The sequence below is a fragment of the Bradysia coprophila genome, unplaced genomic scaffold, assembly GCF_014529535.1.
Source record: "Bradysia coprophila strain Holo2 unplaced genomic scaffold, BU_Bcop_v1 contig_138, whole genome shotgun sequence".
In the NCBI taxonomy this organism is placed as follows: domain Eukaryota; kingdom Metazoa; phylum Arthropoda; class Insecta; order Diptera; family Sciaridae; genus Bradysia; species Bradysia coprophila.
In genome coordinates, this window is record NW_023503409.1 from 1600415 (window position 1) to 1614219 (window position 13805).

Below are 13805 nucleotides of genomic sequence, written 5' to 3' on the forward strand. Positions count from 1 at the left end.
AGTATTGTGTGATCCTATCTGACATGGTCAATTTTATCATATTTATATGAAAATTGGGGTAAATCGACGTCAACTTTAATATATTTTTTTAAACTCCCCAGATACAAGAATTAAAAGTTGAAATTTGTCAGATTTGAATCGTTTTTTTGTAATTTTAAAAATGTCTTTGGTGGTAGGGGCACTATAGTCTGTAGTAAATATCGGTGATGATAGTTTTTCTCAAAAAAGAACTAATAAAAGTGAAGGAATATATGCATGCAAAATCGTCTCTAGGCAAAATCATTGAAAAATGACTGAAAAATGCAGTGTGAAATTTTGAATATAAGACTGGGAAACATTTTTTTACGAATAGTTTTCCCGCTCGTGGTTTAAAGTATGTATCGGCGCATGCCGAATTTGACCAAGGCTGTATACAGCCCATACAGCCTTGGAATTTGACATGAACATACAAAACCTATAAACCACGCGAACGAATCATTTTTAGGTTGCACTTGTTCTTTAATTCGTTGATGTGATTTGGCAATCCCTTTAATTAATGAGAAATTTCGTGTGATCAAAGTATGCGTGCATGAGAATAAAATCGAAAAAATTTGATTTCAAAAACGGTAATAACTTCAACTTTTATAGAATAACGCGAAAAATGGAATCATCACAACGAAGTAATGTCATTGGAATTGATTTGGGCACGACGAATTCGTGTGTCGCTGTTTATACTCGTGGTAAAATCAAAATCATTCCCAATGAACAAGGCAGTCCCGTAACACCATCTTACGCTTCATTTACCGAGAACGAACAATTGGTTGGAATACTGGCGAAAAATGCTACGGATTTGCATCCGAAAAGTACAATATTCGATATAAAACGATTAATTGGAAGAAGATGGTCTGATTTAACGGTGCAGCAAGACATTGAAAAATGGCCGTTCGTATTGAGAAACATAAAAAACTATCCGCACATCGAAGTCGAGGTCAATGGAGAGAAAAAGCTATTTTTACCGGAACAAATCAGTGCCATGGTGGTGAGCAAGATGAAGAAGATAGCAGAAGACTATTTGAAAAAAACTGTCTGCTCTGCTGTGATTACCGTTCCTGCATACTTTAATGATGCGCAACGTCAAGCCACGGTTGATGCGGGTCGCATAGCTGGTCTATCAGTTTTAAAAATTATTAACGAGCCTACATCTGCTGCATGCGCATATGCCTACAAGAACCGTGAATACATCAAAAAGGGTACCAACATTTTGGTGTTCGATATGGGAGGTGGCACGCTGGACGTGACTATACTTAAGATTGAGCAGGACTACGTCACCGTTAAATCCACCAATGGTGACACTCATTTAGGAGGTGAAGACCTGGATTGTCGGCTCGTCGATTATTGTTTGGATACTTTTCGGCGAAAGCATAATCACGATCTGAAAGATGACACAGTTGCAATCCGCCGTTTGCGAACAGAATGTGAAAAAGTCAAAAAGGATTTGTCACATGCCTTGTATTCGAAGGTCAATGTCTACCACATTTACAAGGATATCGATTTCAGTTTGGAAATTTCGAGAGCTCGTTTCGAGCAAATTAACGGAAGTATTATAAAAAAGACATTGGCACCAGTCGAACGAGCTTTGAACGATGCCAATCTGTCAAAATCGCAAATTAACAAAGTCATCTTAGTCGGAGGTTGTACACGTATTCCAATGTTGAAATCGCTGCTCAAAGATTACTTCGGCGCAAGTAAAATAAACGACACTATCAACGTTGATACTACGGTTGCTTATGGTGCTGCAGTGGAAGGTAAATTACAGAAATTTATTGATCTCTTAGGGGTTCCTTTACCGACAGAAAAATCTTTTATTTTGTCCAGCTGCACACCTTTCTGGTAAGACGATGCACGTTGGAGGATGCTTTCTACGAGATGTGACACCACTTTCCTTGGGGACAGACAGTGAAATCCCACCGACCATGAGCGTCATCATACCCAGAAACACGTTGATTCCTGCGGAAAAAACAGTGACCTTTTCGACAATCAAAGATGATCAGACCAGCATTACAATTCAAATTCGTCAAGGAGAAAGTTCATATGCCCACGAAAACTATCTAGTTGGTAAATTTGAATTGACCGGATTTTTCAAGAGCCCGAAAGGCGTCCCATGGATCGATGTGACATTTGCTATCGATGAAAATGGCATTCTAACCGCATCAGCTGTGGATAAAACGTCGGGTACGTCCAATAGCATAAAAATCGACAAGTGTACCGGCCGGTTGAAAAAGGAAAAAATCGACCAACTGATTAAAGAGGGCCAAATCATCCAAAAAGAAATGGAAATGCAAACGAAGGCGAAAAAAGCCGCGATCGCATTGGAAGACGAAATTTTCGCCATTAAAAGAAAACTGGACACTCGCCAATTTGAAGACGAATCAAAGTCCAAAGTTTTGAAAAGATGTGACGAATTGTTATTGTGGGTGGAGGACAATAAAACAGCAGCTGAAAGTGTCTATAGAGAAAAGAAAAGGGAAATTCGAGACTACGCAAAAAATAAGTCCAGATCCTCGTCAAAATCACAAGATCGAGACAAGAAGAAGCGTTAACAACGCTAATTATACCGGTGCAATAGACGCCGAAATACAATTATCAATTGTAAAATGCTGTAAGTATTCGATATACTGAAAATTTTAATATCCGACGACCATATCAATGAAGAGAAAATAAAATATTTGTCTGAAGTGAAATAGTTCCGATTATTTAACATCACTAGTCAGTGCAATGGTATAATATTCCTGTCAACGTTTTTTCATAACACGGACCCACTCTCTATCGTCTTGTTTTAAATATGTAATCCGAGAATTGATTCTACAATTTTCGAATTATCTATCCAATCCCCTTTCCTCAACGATTCCTTTTAAAACTTACTGGCGAATGGACATATTATCTATTAGACAGGCTGTCAGGAATTCCAAATTCAATTGATTGGTAGTTAGAATTTTTCCAATTTAGTTTTGCCATGCATACAATAAATATCAACCATCGAATGTATTCATTATATCCCAGCGATTCGTTCATTTTCATGACATATTTTCTAAATATAAATGCAAAAGCACAGTGGAATATTTTTGTCAGAATTCAAGGTAATCCAATAAATTTTCAAATAAATGTTCCGAAATGACAACTCTTAATTAGGAATCCAGAGCCATATATTACAAAACATTCTGTCGCCGGGGCACAATGGAAATTTATAAGGACGGAGAAATTGTTCGTTGATTTTGAGATGTACATATACATACATACATGTTCAAAGTTAGCGTGTACCGGTACAATAAATAAATTATTAACTGATATAAGAAAGAAGTGATTTTTATACTAGACTGAAGAAAATCCGATAAATTTAGAATGATAAATGCGAATATGAGCGAGCGTATACTGTGCTAGAGTTATTCCATTATTTGATTTGTGTATGTTTATTATATGGTGGATGCTACATGCCAAGGAAAAGACGGAAAGTCAAAATAAAGGAAAAAGTAGCATGGAAGAGCATTAAAAAAAGATTATAAGAAAAAAAGTGACATGTTCAAAAAAGCTACAACTACCAAGGTATTATAATATATGATACGTAACATGGAAGATATAAACACATAAAATATAAAAATATTATCTTACTGCGGTTGAATTAAGAGAGTTAACAATATTTTACGCGACCACAGAACAATCTCTACAATTTTCAAGACATGAACCGAAACAAGAAGCCAAAAAAAAAACAAATTTTTATTTTTGAAGCTTGTGTAGTACACGTCCTCCTCTCCTATAACGTTTCTCTTTTATTTACGAGCTCACCATGTTATACTAAATTTTTATTTTTCGTTCTTTGTGTATATATCTCGTGAAACTTCCAGAGGTTTTTGCATTATGCAAACAATCACACTTGGAGGAAAAAGTTTTGTGTGTAACATTCTGCTTTGAATAAGAATGGAAAAAAAATCGTTTAAGCTTTTGTGATATTGAATTATTCATTGATTGATCGCTTTCATTCAGTCAGATATACGAGTTATTGTCGTTTTTTTTTCTCTATTGAATAAAAGCCGCAGTTTAGGTGGCTGAAAAATAACTTACTGTATTGGAGAATACATCAAAAACGTTATGGCATATGAATAAAATTGAATAAGATGAATAACATCATCTTATCCATTTTCATCCATGTATCAAAACTTTTTTTTCAATCAGGCGGAACCACACAGAGTGTCATTAACAGCTCAATGTTGTGTCACACAGAAAAGGTTGGATATTTTGAACATTTTAAAGGTTTTTGACATTATTAAGCTTCCGCTGACGGCTGTTTCATCACAGTCATAGCCGGTAACAGTCTGTTAACGATAGCGACGACAGAAATAAGTGATGAACATTGCCTACATTACCTTTTCCATCGAAATGTATGTTTTAAAATAAATTTTCTTCTTTCAAACAAGGATGCAATCAACCGATTGAAATAATTTAGATCAAAAGAAATAAAAGCTTCGACCGCTTCGACACTTACTGATGATCCTTGTCGTCTGTGATGGGTGAAATGAAATGGTGATTACAATCATTTAGTTTAACCGAAGAATTATTATCCTGAAACAGAGTTCCTATCTAGGGAATTTCATTCGAATTGTATGTCCATTTAAAATTCTATTTTATACTATTCCAATGCACTAACGTTACACAAAAGACAGACCCAAAAAGAAACGATAAATCATAAAAATCGCACATTTTATTAAACCTCATAACCAGAGAGAGAGTAAAAGAGATGTTATTGAAATAGGAAATTGGTTGAAATGAATGACCATCAGTCCATATATTCGATAATTTGAGTTGGGTAAATTTGAAATACTGTTTCCCATGAAAGACATTCGTGAAATTGAGGTGAAATCGATCAAGTGTTTGGATAGCTTTGGATGAAATTGTAAACTTTATTCTGATGGGACCTATTTTCAAAATATGTCTTCGAGATCTTTGAGTAAGTACAACGAGTTTTATGGCTTTCGATTTAGAACAAAGTACACACGTTTCTAAGGGAAACAGAAGTGTATATTTTAGAAAAAGTCCATACTTTTTTGCGTGCGAGAAAGGACGATGGATCCTTGTCATTTTTAACATGCGTACTTTGTGGATGACCCCTTACAGACGAAAGTATGAGGGATAAATGTTCCTGTTTTTACAAGTGTTTTAGTTTCAGTATTTTCTTTGGATCTGGCAAGACACATTGAGAAACGGTCGTGAGGAAATACTCACATTCGTTTTTTTAAACGTAGATTGTATGCCCGGTCATGTCGCTACTAGTCTCTTATACATCTTACTCGCTGCTCATGATCGAAACATTGTGGTAAACTCAAAAGGAGATACATCCGAAGCAGCTAAAGCTGCTTAACCATCCTCCTAGGTTTCCTTTATGGGACAGATAAATTGCTTGTGAAAACTTTTATACAGACTACAGGATATTCTTGTATTACTGACTCAGTGCAAAAACTTCAGTCTGTATAATCTGCTAGAATCAAAGATTGCGTTTGAACATTTATTCAAAATTAATCCTCCTAATCTAATTTTTGTATAGGACCTTTAATAATTTTACATAATAAGAAATTCAATCTATCATCCCGACGACGATCATCTCGGTAGGTGAATTATTTGTATTAGAATGAGCAATTATACCCTCTCCATAATTTACGCCTCTAACGACTTTTCACATCATGACTCCGCTGAACATTCAAAATAATACGAAAATGGCCAAAAAATCACGAAGATTTTAACTCTTTCTTCGTAAGAAGTTTTACAATAATAGCCGAAGCGCCTATTTAAATTTTCAATGAATAACAGGAAACGTTTAATTGGTAATCATTTATTTAAGATCCGTTCGAAAGTCGCAAAAGATTTTTAAAGACGTAAATTGAATAAATTCGGTTAAACCGTGAACAACCGTCAACTGTATTAATTTGTAAAAGGATCAATTCACTTTTCCCAAAGAAAATGTTTCACTTTAACATTTCTTAAAAGTAAAATAGATAGCGCAAAAAAAAACAATCACAATCGTCACGTGACAACAATCCCACGACATCGATGTTCAGCAAATTACCGAAAAAAATTGATATTTTTTCCATATGAAAGTTTGCAATGTTCGATAAATCCAAATCAGTTTCCATTTGCATGTGAAGTTACGAACATGAACTTTTAAAAATTTTAGCGCTCATAAAAAGCGTACCATTTTTGACACCTTTTGATCTAGTACGTTTAGCACTACCATTTTGACGTACATCAATCAGAAACATTGTTGATGTTTACAAACCACAAAATGGTTCTTTGATGCAATTGGAATTTTGTAAAAGTTGAATCGAAAATCGAATATTTTAATATAAAATGTTTAGTGTTTGATGGTCAAATGTTGTGCAATCGATAGGCCTTATCTTTTCGCAGGTAATTTAATTCGTAAACATGCACTGATCCAAATTTTTATTTTCGAAAAATTGTTTTAGGAAAATGTTGCAGCATCAACTGCTTACATAGATTAGATTATCGCCGGTCCAAACTTTAGAAAACAGATTCTTTTTCTTTGAATCGATGCGTTATGATGATATTGTCTCCGTAAACACGAAATTGAATCGACACAAAGATCTCAACTGTGAAAAAAAAATTTTGGTGCCACACCTTGAGGCTCCGGAAACATCGAGTGACCTAAAATCTTAAATCGGTCCAATGACCTCGGACATGAAAATTTTGTTCTAGGACCCCCCTCAACTTTCATTTTTGAACATTTGTCCCGAGAGACCAAATCTCTACGACGCCATCTTGTGACCGTACCTACATTAAAGTTGGCACACTGAATTGACACATTTTCCAACTTTTCTCAAAAACGCTTCCGCCGATTTTTTTGATATGTACCTCAATCGATAGGTATTTTTAGCATCTATCAACGGTAAGACATGCACAAAAATTCTATGTACCGTTTTTGAGAAAATTGAGAAAAACCACCCAAAAACCACTCTTTGGTGATTTGCGGTGGCTCACATGCCTGTGGCCGCTCTCAAATGTATTTATTCGGAAGCGCCGACCTCGAAAACCCTTTAGACACAAATTTCACGCCAATCCATTAATTTTACGCGAAATGGCAGCCAGTTTTCGTTTCAAAAATTCCGACTTTGAAGCCACCTAGCGGCCAAGCGACGCATAAATTTTTTTTTTGACCTACATTTCCTGAATCAGCATCAAAAGCTCTACCGAAATCAACCGTAAAATCGTTAGGTCCGAGGTACGGCCTCAGTCCTAACCTAGGTCCGAACTCAACTTTTTCCCATCTCGCCACCCCACAAAACACGCCTATCTACTTTTTAGATTTTTAGAAACAACGATGCCCTGCGGGCATCGTGTAATAGATGCCGGGACAGTCATGTATTAAGGCGCAGCGCTGCGCGCTGCGCTTGCAATAAAAGTTAGAGATTGTTAGAGACCTAATTCTACCGAGATGTTACGCCGAGATGTTTGATAAAATCTGAACTAAAAAACGGTTTTTACGGTAAAATTGAATCATTTATTATATTTCTGTGATATCACAAGTTGCAGTAAACAAATTTAACAGTCGTTCATGATGTTCTTTAAATACTTATGAGCTAGTCAGGATATGAATAGATTTATTTAATTTTTTTATTTTTTTTGGATTTACTTTATATCAATACACTGTTACTGTAACAGCTCAGCCGAGTACAGTTCGATAAGGCCACTTTTTAATATATTGCTATCTAAATGCACTAAATATTTTCAAATATAAAAATATAGTTTTCCCATTATAATATTACGATGGATCCGTTATCTAAAATCCGTCTAAAAGATTCTTCAAATACAATAGTCGCACTGAATTCTGTACAATATTGTCCCATTATTATCTTATCCACTAGATGAAGATTAAGGTTCAGGAGATGAGTATTTTTTTGGCTGTTTCTGCATGAAAGTAATAGTAAATGTAAATAATAAACAAAATATTCAAGTAAATTAAGCCATAGCCACTACGCTATTTCGTTGCGATCGTTTGGCACCGGTTGTCGAATGTAACACTTCGTCATCGCCAGATATAAGAGCCTCTGATTCCGATTCGTTATCTTTGCCCTTACGTATCGATCGATATCTGACGCGTACACGTTGCAAGAGATTTGGTTCGGATTGCAAATTGTTGTTGTTGGTGTGATGCTTTCGATTATGTCGCATAAGAAAGTTGTCAGTGACCCAAAATATCAGCATCTAGTCGATGTAGATTGGTTAGTGGATCGGTCGAGACATTTTTATGTGCAACTTACATTTACAAAAAACGGTATAACAAGAATGGTAATGGCTCGCTCGATTTTTGGATTTGAAAACGGCGACAACACAAAGTCTTTTACATGATTCCAAAAATCTAATTGAATAAATAGCGTTGTGATTAGCTTAACTATAATCATTAATCCAATGTAAATGCCAGTTTGATGGCGCCATGATTTTGGTGCAGCTGCAACGATAAAATAAATGACAGCGTTACATAAAGGGTATAAAATGTTGCGCAAATCCTTTAATTGTTTGATTTGCATTTTCTGAATTGCCATATACACATACATAGAATCTACATACTCAAGAATCAAAAATCAATTAAAAGTTTATAGTAGAAACTATATACATTTATCAACCTAATGAAACAATATGCAAATAAGTCAGCCATCAAACACTTCTTGTGTCAATTTCTATAGCTGGCGGTCGTCGTGTTCATGCACGAAATTATCATAAGTAAAATATTTTGACCTTTCGATTTCGATTGAAGAACGTTGAAATGTCGAAATAAATTAATATTGTGATATGTATACACCGTCACATGAATATCTACGTTGCTTGCGTTCCCTAGCATTCGCTGTTAATTTTGTGCTGTATTCCATAATCGATCGATTGGTTTCTACATGGAATGATAATGCATTTTATATTCGACTATACCGAATCAAATTAATATTTGATGGTAGAGTAGTAATTCTAAAAGCTGTATTTTATTGTATGTACGACGTACACCGAAATGGCACCATGGCTCCAATGAAATTGATGTCATGCAACATTTTTTTTTTCACTCAAATATTACAGAAACAAACACTGCCCTTTACCGAAACCTCCTCGCTGCAATATATGGAATTGATTACTTATCTTCACACTTTTTTTATCGATTGTCATTTTAATGAATCGTTACAGTTATGCCGTCCCTATATCACTTTCCTAAATTAAGTTGTCATACTAAACACGCGATGCGTATAGAACAGAATCACAGACAACATTCAATAAGAGCTTTCTAAATGCTCTCTAAATGCCAATCGAAGATAAAAAAAAATATTTTCCAAGAAATTGAATTCATTTATTGTTTTAGTTGCACGTGAGGTTGCGGATTGAAACCATATGAGGATTAAATAATAGTTTCGTATAGTAATTTGTTGTTGCATTTCTGTAGAAATGAATGAACGTGCTGCTAAGCGATGGTTTCTACAATCTAAATTCTCGGGTCTGAATAGTATAGTGTAAAATGTCTTTATTTAAAAATCCCAAATCCGCGGTCTAAAATAGAGATGAGTGAGCAAACCTAATTTCTTTTCACTCATGCAGCACAGGGCCCGGCTCGAACTATAGATATTTGTTTTGCCCAAAATATTCGAAGCTAAAAAAGCTGTTCCCGTGAATTTAATATCTTTTATTCATTGTTTTTATTTGCCAGTTAACAACTCCATAATTAATATTTTAAATTAGACGTTATCGCTGATCGCAAAATATTTGTGTTATCAGAAAAAAAAGTTAAATCTGAAGTGCATGGGAATTCGGAAGCTCACACTCTTTTGAAATGTTCATTATACGCCCACATTTTTTTAAAAATTCATCTTTGCTCTCAAATAGAAAAAAAGTCTATGTCCGTGCCTGTTGCTAAAGAGTATGAGCATCACACTAGTCCAAAAATTTGTTTTTATTAACCTACATATTTCAAGGAGGATCTCAAGAACTTTAGGCCGAATCTAAGAGCGTCCGAAAATATCAAAGGGTAAAGTTTTATTGTAGCGTTTACAAGACATCAACCAGAGACTATTTTTGGGGGAAAAATTCCCAGGTTTTCCTGATTATTCCCATAACTTCCTGAACTTTCTCGAATATTTTTGGAAAAATTGGTAAAAAATTTTGAAATTTCGGGAAAATGTAGTAAAGCATGGGAAAATGTTTCTCCAAAAATAGTTCCTGGTATGAACTGCTTCTGCTGTGGCAGAAAAATTAAGTCTACAATTGTGTTCCTCTTCTGGTAAGAATACATTTAGAAGTGTCTTTGTGAGAGACTGCCGCGAAATGATAGAGATGTTGTGAACGGGTCTCTCTTCGTTCGGGGTGTCGCCAAGTATAACGCTCTGCCGGCTGTAGTGAAGAGTAAACTTTCGGTAACTGGCTTTAAACGTGTTTGTAAGGCTCATCTAGGGCTCATAAGCCACTAGTGTCTTGCAGTCAATATGTCATTTCTTTCTTTCATTTTTCATCCTGTTCATCTTTTCATTTCATGTTTCAGCTACTCACACTACCAGATCGATCGATGCGTTGTTAGATGTACGGCCATGAAGCTTTTTCTTTTTTTTGTCAGTGTCTATAGACACTATACTGTTCACTAATAATTATTCTTCGGTTCTTTTCGATGCATTAATTGTTTAAAGGAAGAATGATTTGTTTGTGAATATTTTTTTTCTTATTATTTACTTGGATTTTTGTTTTTCATTCGGACGATTTCTTCTCTTAAACGCAATCATCTACAAATTTTCGCTATTTTTTGTATCGCGTTGTTTTTGTTTCGCGTATAATATGTAATTTTATAAGGTAGATCACCTTACACATATTTTGTCATTAATAAATCAATCAAAATCAAAACTTCAAATAATGTCTATTAGGTACTTGCTTTCTGGAATGTTTTTTCAAACTTCTGGTCTTTAACAAACCACGTCACAGTATTAATCTAACCACTTTAAAGGTAAATTTTATTACAAGCACCTGTTGAACATAATATATACTTTTCAAGGTCACACAGGCTTGTCACAAAAATCGATTTCAAAGTGAAAGAATTTGACAAAGTCTCGCGAAATTGATTTTGTGGAAATGTTAAATGAAATTATCATGTTCATCATTTTGCATAGGTCCAGCGTACTATCGCAAACTTGTTCTTTCGTATATAAAAAAAACAATAACGCAACAGCCTAATTAAATTACTGAATTCTGATTGTTATTTCATGAGTGTTTGGAAAATATCTGATTAATTCAGCGAAGTTTATATACGTTGCCATTTAACTGAATTTGTCGATTCGAAACATTTGATTCGCTGAGTTATTTGCAAAGAACCAAATTTATTGGGTGGGTTGGGATGACTTGAATTTAAATATTTCTTTTGAGTTCTACTTACTGTAAACGCCAAAATTTATAGTCTCCCAATGATTTCTTTTCGATAAGTACTGGCACAATCTTATTCCCACATATACTATAAATAAACCTATTGTCGAATCCAATAGGAAGTTGATGATGTACCTAATGACAAAGGCGGTTATTAATTGCATTCAAATTAGATTCTGTTTGTAACAAATTCACTTACCATGTGCATGGATCGCCCTGAAAGAGAGGCGCTAAATATACATTTATCATGTGTATAACGAGAGCACCGATTCCTTGCTTTGATGTATCGTACCACCAGGTTTCCCAAGGCCGTCGAACGTATGGAGGCTCACAAAATCTCTTCCCTATAAAAAATTGTTTTTGTTAACTTAGGCAATAGCACCGAGATGCAGTTATTCAGTTCAATTTTCGAATATTTACTTAAATCTCTCGACAGTATACAAAGAGAGTGCGGAGTTAAACGTTTTTAACAAAAGTTTGTGACTTGAGGTGGAAATAATTATTTTTTCAAGTCTCGTATTTACTTTAGACGCGTTTACGTTGACAAAAGTTTAAATTCCGTTGAATAATGCAAGACGTCAATCAAATATTCCTCGATGCACGCAAAGTTATAAGATCAACAAGTACCTATGAGACACGTAAACGCCAAACCAGCCAGAACTCCTTGGAGCATCCATCCGAAAAAATCGGTTAAAGCATCTTTTTCACACTGAAGACCAGACGATTTTATGCCTGTTAAAATTGATGACGCCGTCGAATTCATTTAATTTCATTTAACCGAAATTGATTAAAAATTATTGAGCAATTTTATGTTGAATTCAATTAAACTCTTTTAAAACTGAACATTTTATTTGTTTAACTAATATCGTATTGATTGGCCACACGTCGAATAGAAGCTAAATAATCGTAATCTAGCATTAAGTAATATCAAATTGGCGATAAACAAATAAAATCAAAGCGAAAGGTTTAATTTTTCGTTTAAACGAGATAAATTGACATTTTAGAGATAGCAAATAAATATAAGACTTCTCCTCCGTACGTCATCGACGTCATGTACACATAGCACGATTGATGGGACCGCAATGGTATGACTATGAGTATGTTTGATTCAATAGTTTACAATCGTTTCGGCGCCTTATTTCGAATATTATTTAACGAACGAAAGGTTCTATTCTCTCACTATTCTCTCATTCCTCCCAAAAGGAAGATTGCTGGAAAGATTAGGCCGAATACACTTGAAATATTTTGCGTTGATGGGATCGACTATTATGCTGCGTTTTACATTGTGTAGCCTATGGTGAAAATTGGATTACTATGGAAAACGCAGCATAATTGTCGATCCCATCAATGCAAAATTACTCATGTGTTTTCGGCCTTACAGTTTTACAGTTAAAGAATCAATGATGTTTTCACAAAATTGCTCCCCAGCAATTGGGGCCGGCATTTTCTTACAAAAAATGTAAATATTACATAATGGTCCAGTTGTACACGTATGTACTAAGCCAGAAACTAGTGCCGAATCAGCAACACACCCTAGTTCTATAATATACAATCAAAACACATTCTAAGCAACAAGTTTACTACAGTAATATGTTTTATGTAAGCACATAGATGACCTCAACGTATGTATACACTGTGTATGTAGCTTGCCTTTGAATTGTTTTCAGTTGCCCTTTTTGACCAGCTGGATATGTTCACAAGCCTCTGGCTTATTACGTGTATGGTTTCCACTCAAAAAGTTCTCCGTTTCACCACCGTGTCAGAGTGAGCTGTGTGATGACTAATCTTTATATCACATTATTAACACTATCTTCCATCTCTTTCACACTAGTGACATACTTTATGAACAATAAGTAAACGGCGCCAAATTTGAATCGTATGATATTCAAAGTTGAAAGTATGTATGACCATGAGGTCACTATTTACTACTTCAGGGAATAAGCCCTATGAATTCAAGTGCTAGTGACTTAAGAGCACTCACCCCTTAGTCTAGCCTAAATTTAAAAATTTAAAAACATTATAGCATCCAAAAATGTGTTACTTTTAAAGGAAAAATTAGTTTGTGAGTCATAACTTTACCCTTCGCAAAATGTGTAATTTACATATTTTGCAATAGTTTCTCGAAGTAAGATAAGTTATCAACGTTATCAACCACAAACAATTTTTTTCTTTACACATTTTTGCATGCCTTAATGGTTTAACTTTTTCAAAAAAAGATTTTGATTCAGAGAAATCGTCAAAAAACACACAGATTTGCGCACAAATGTAGGCTAGAAATTTACCAAGGAGTGAGCGCTCTTAATTATGAAAAAAATAAGAAAATTATTTGAAAATTTGTATAGGGCGGCGAGAACCTATACAATTACTTGGTGATGGAGTTCCGACCTAAT

General features: G+C 34.9%; 2 protein-coding genes across 2 annotated transcripts; one reads left to right on the plus strand and one right to left on the minus strand.

Annotated features, from left to right (window-relative positions):
• The first annotated feature begins 438 nt into the window (after nucleotides 1-438).
• On the plus strand, nucleotides 439-2714 carry LOC119073339 (heat shock cognate 71 kDa protein-like). Its single transcript, XM_037178734.1, has 3 exons — nucleotides 439-558; nucleotides 628-1784; nucleotides 1855-2714. Exons 2-3 carry the CDS (start codon nucleotides 641-643, stop codon nucleotides 2577-2579), a joined length of 1869 nt encoding a protein of 622 aa, XP_037034629.1. The 5' UTR covers nucleotides 439-558; nucleotides 628-640; the 3' UTR covers nucleotides 2580-2714.
• Nucleotides 2715-7523: 4809 nt separating this feature from the next.
• Nucleotides 7524-12459, minus strand: LOC119073344 (store-operated calcium entry regulator STIMATE-like). Its single transcript, XM_037178740.1, has 5 exons — nucleotides 12043-12459; nucleotides 11615-11759; nucleotides 11429-11550; nucleotides 8301-8488; nucleotides 7524-8244 (listed from the first exon to the last, which is right to left on the minus strand). The coding sequence occupies exons 1-5, from the start codon at nucleotides 12176-12178 to the stop codon at nucleotides 7999-8001; spliced, it is 837 nt and encodes a 278-aa protein (XP_037034635.1). The 5' UTR covers nucleotides 12179-12459; the 3' UTR covers nucleotides 7524-7998.
• Nucleotides 12460-13805: the final 1346 nt, after the last annotated feature.

Excerpts from the sequence above, each read along its gene's own strand:
- LOC119073339 (XM_037178734.1), top strand. The coding sequence starts at position 641 with ATGGAATCATCACAACGAAGTAATGTCATTGGAATTGATTTGGGCACG. Across the intron at positions 1,785-1,854 it reads TTATGGTGCTGCAGTGGAAG|CTGCACACCTTTCTGGTAAG; the intron begins GTAAATTACAGA and ends TATTTTGTCCAG.
- LOC119073344 (XM_037178740.1), bottom strand. The coding sequence starts at position 12,178 with ATGAATTCGACGGCGTCATCAATTTTAACAGGCATAAAATCGTCTGGT. Across the intron at positions 11,551-11,614 it reads CAGGGCGATCCATGCACATG|GTACATCATCAACTTCCTAT; the intron begins GTAAGTGAATTT and ends CTTTGTCATTAG. Across the intron at positions 8,489-11,428 it reads TATAAATTTTGGCGTTTACA|CTGCACCAAAATCATGGCGC; the intron begins GTAAGTAGAACT and ends TTATCGTTGCAG.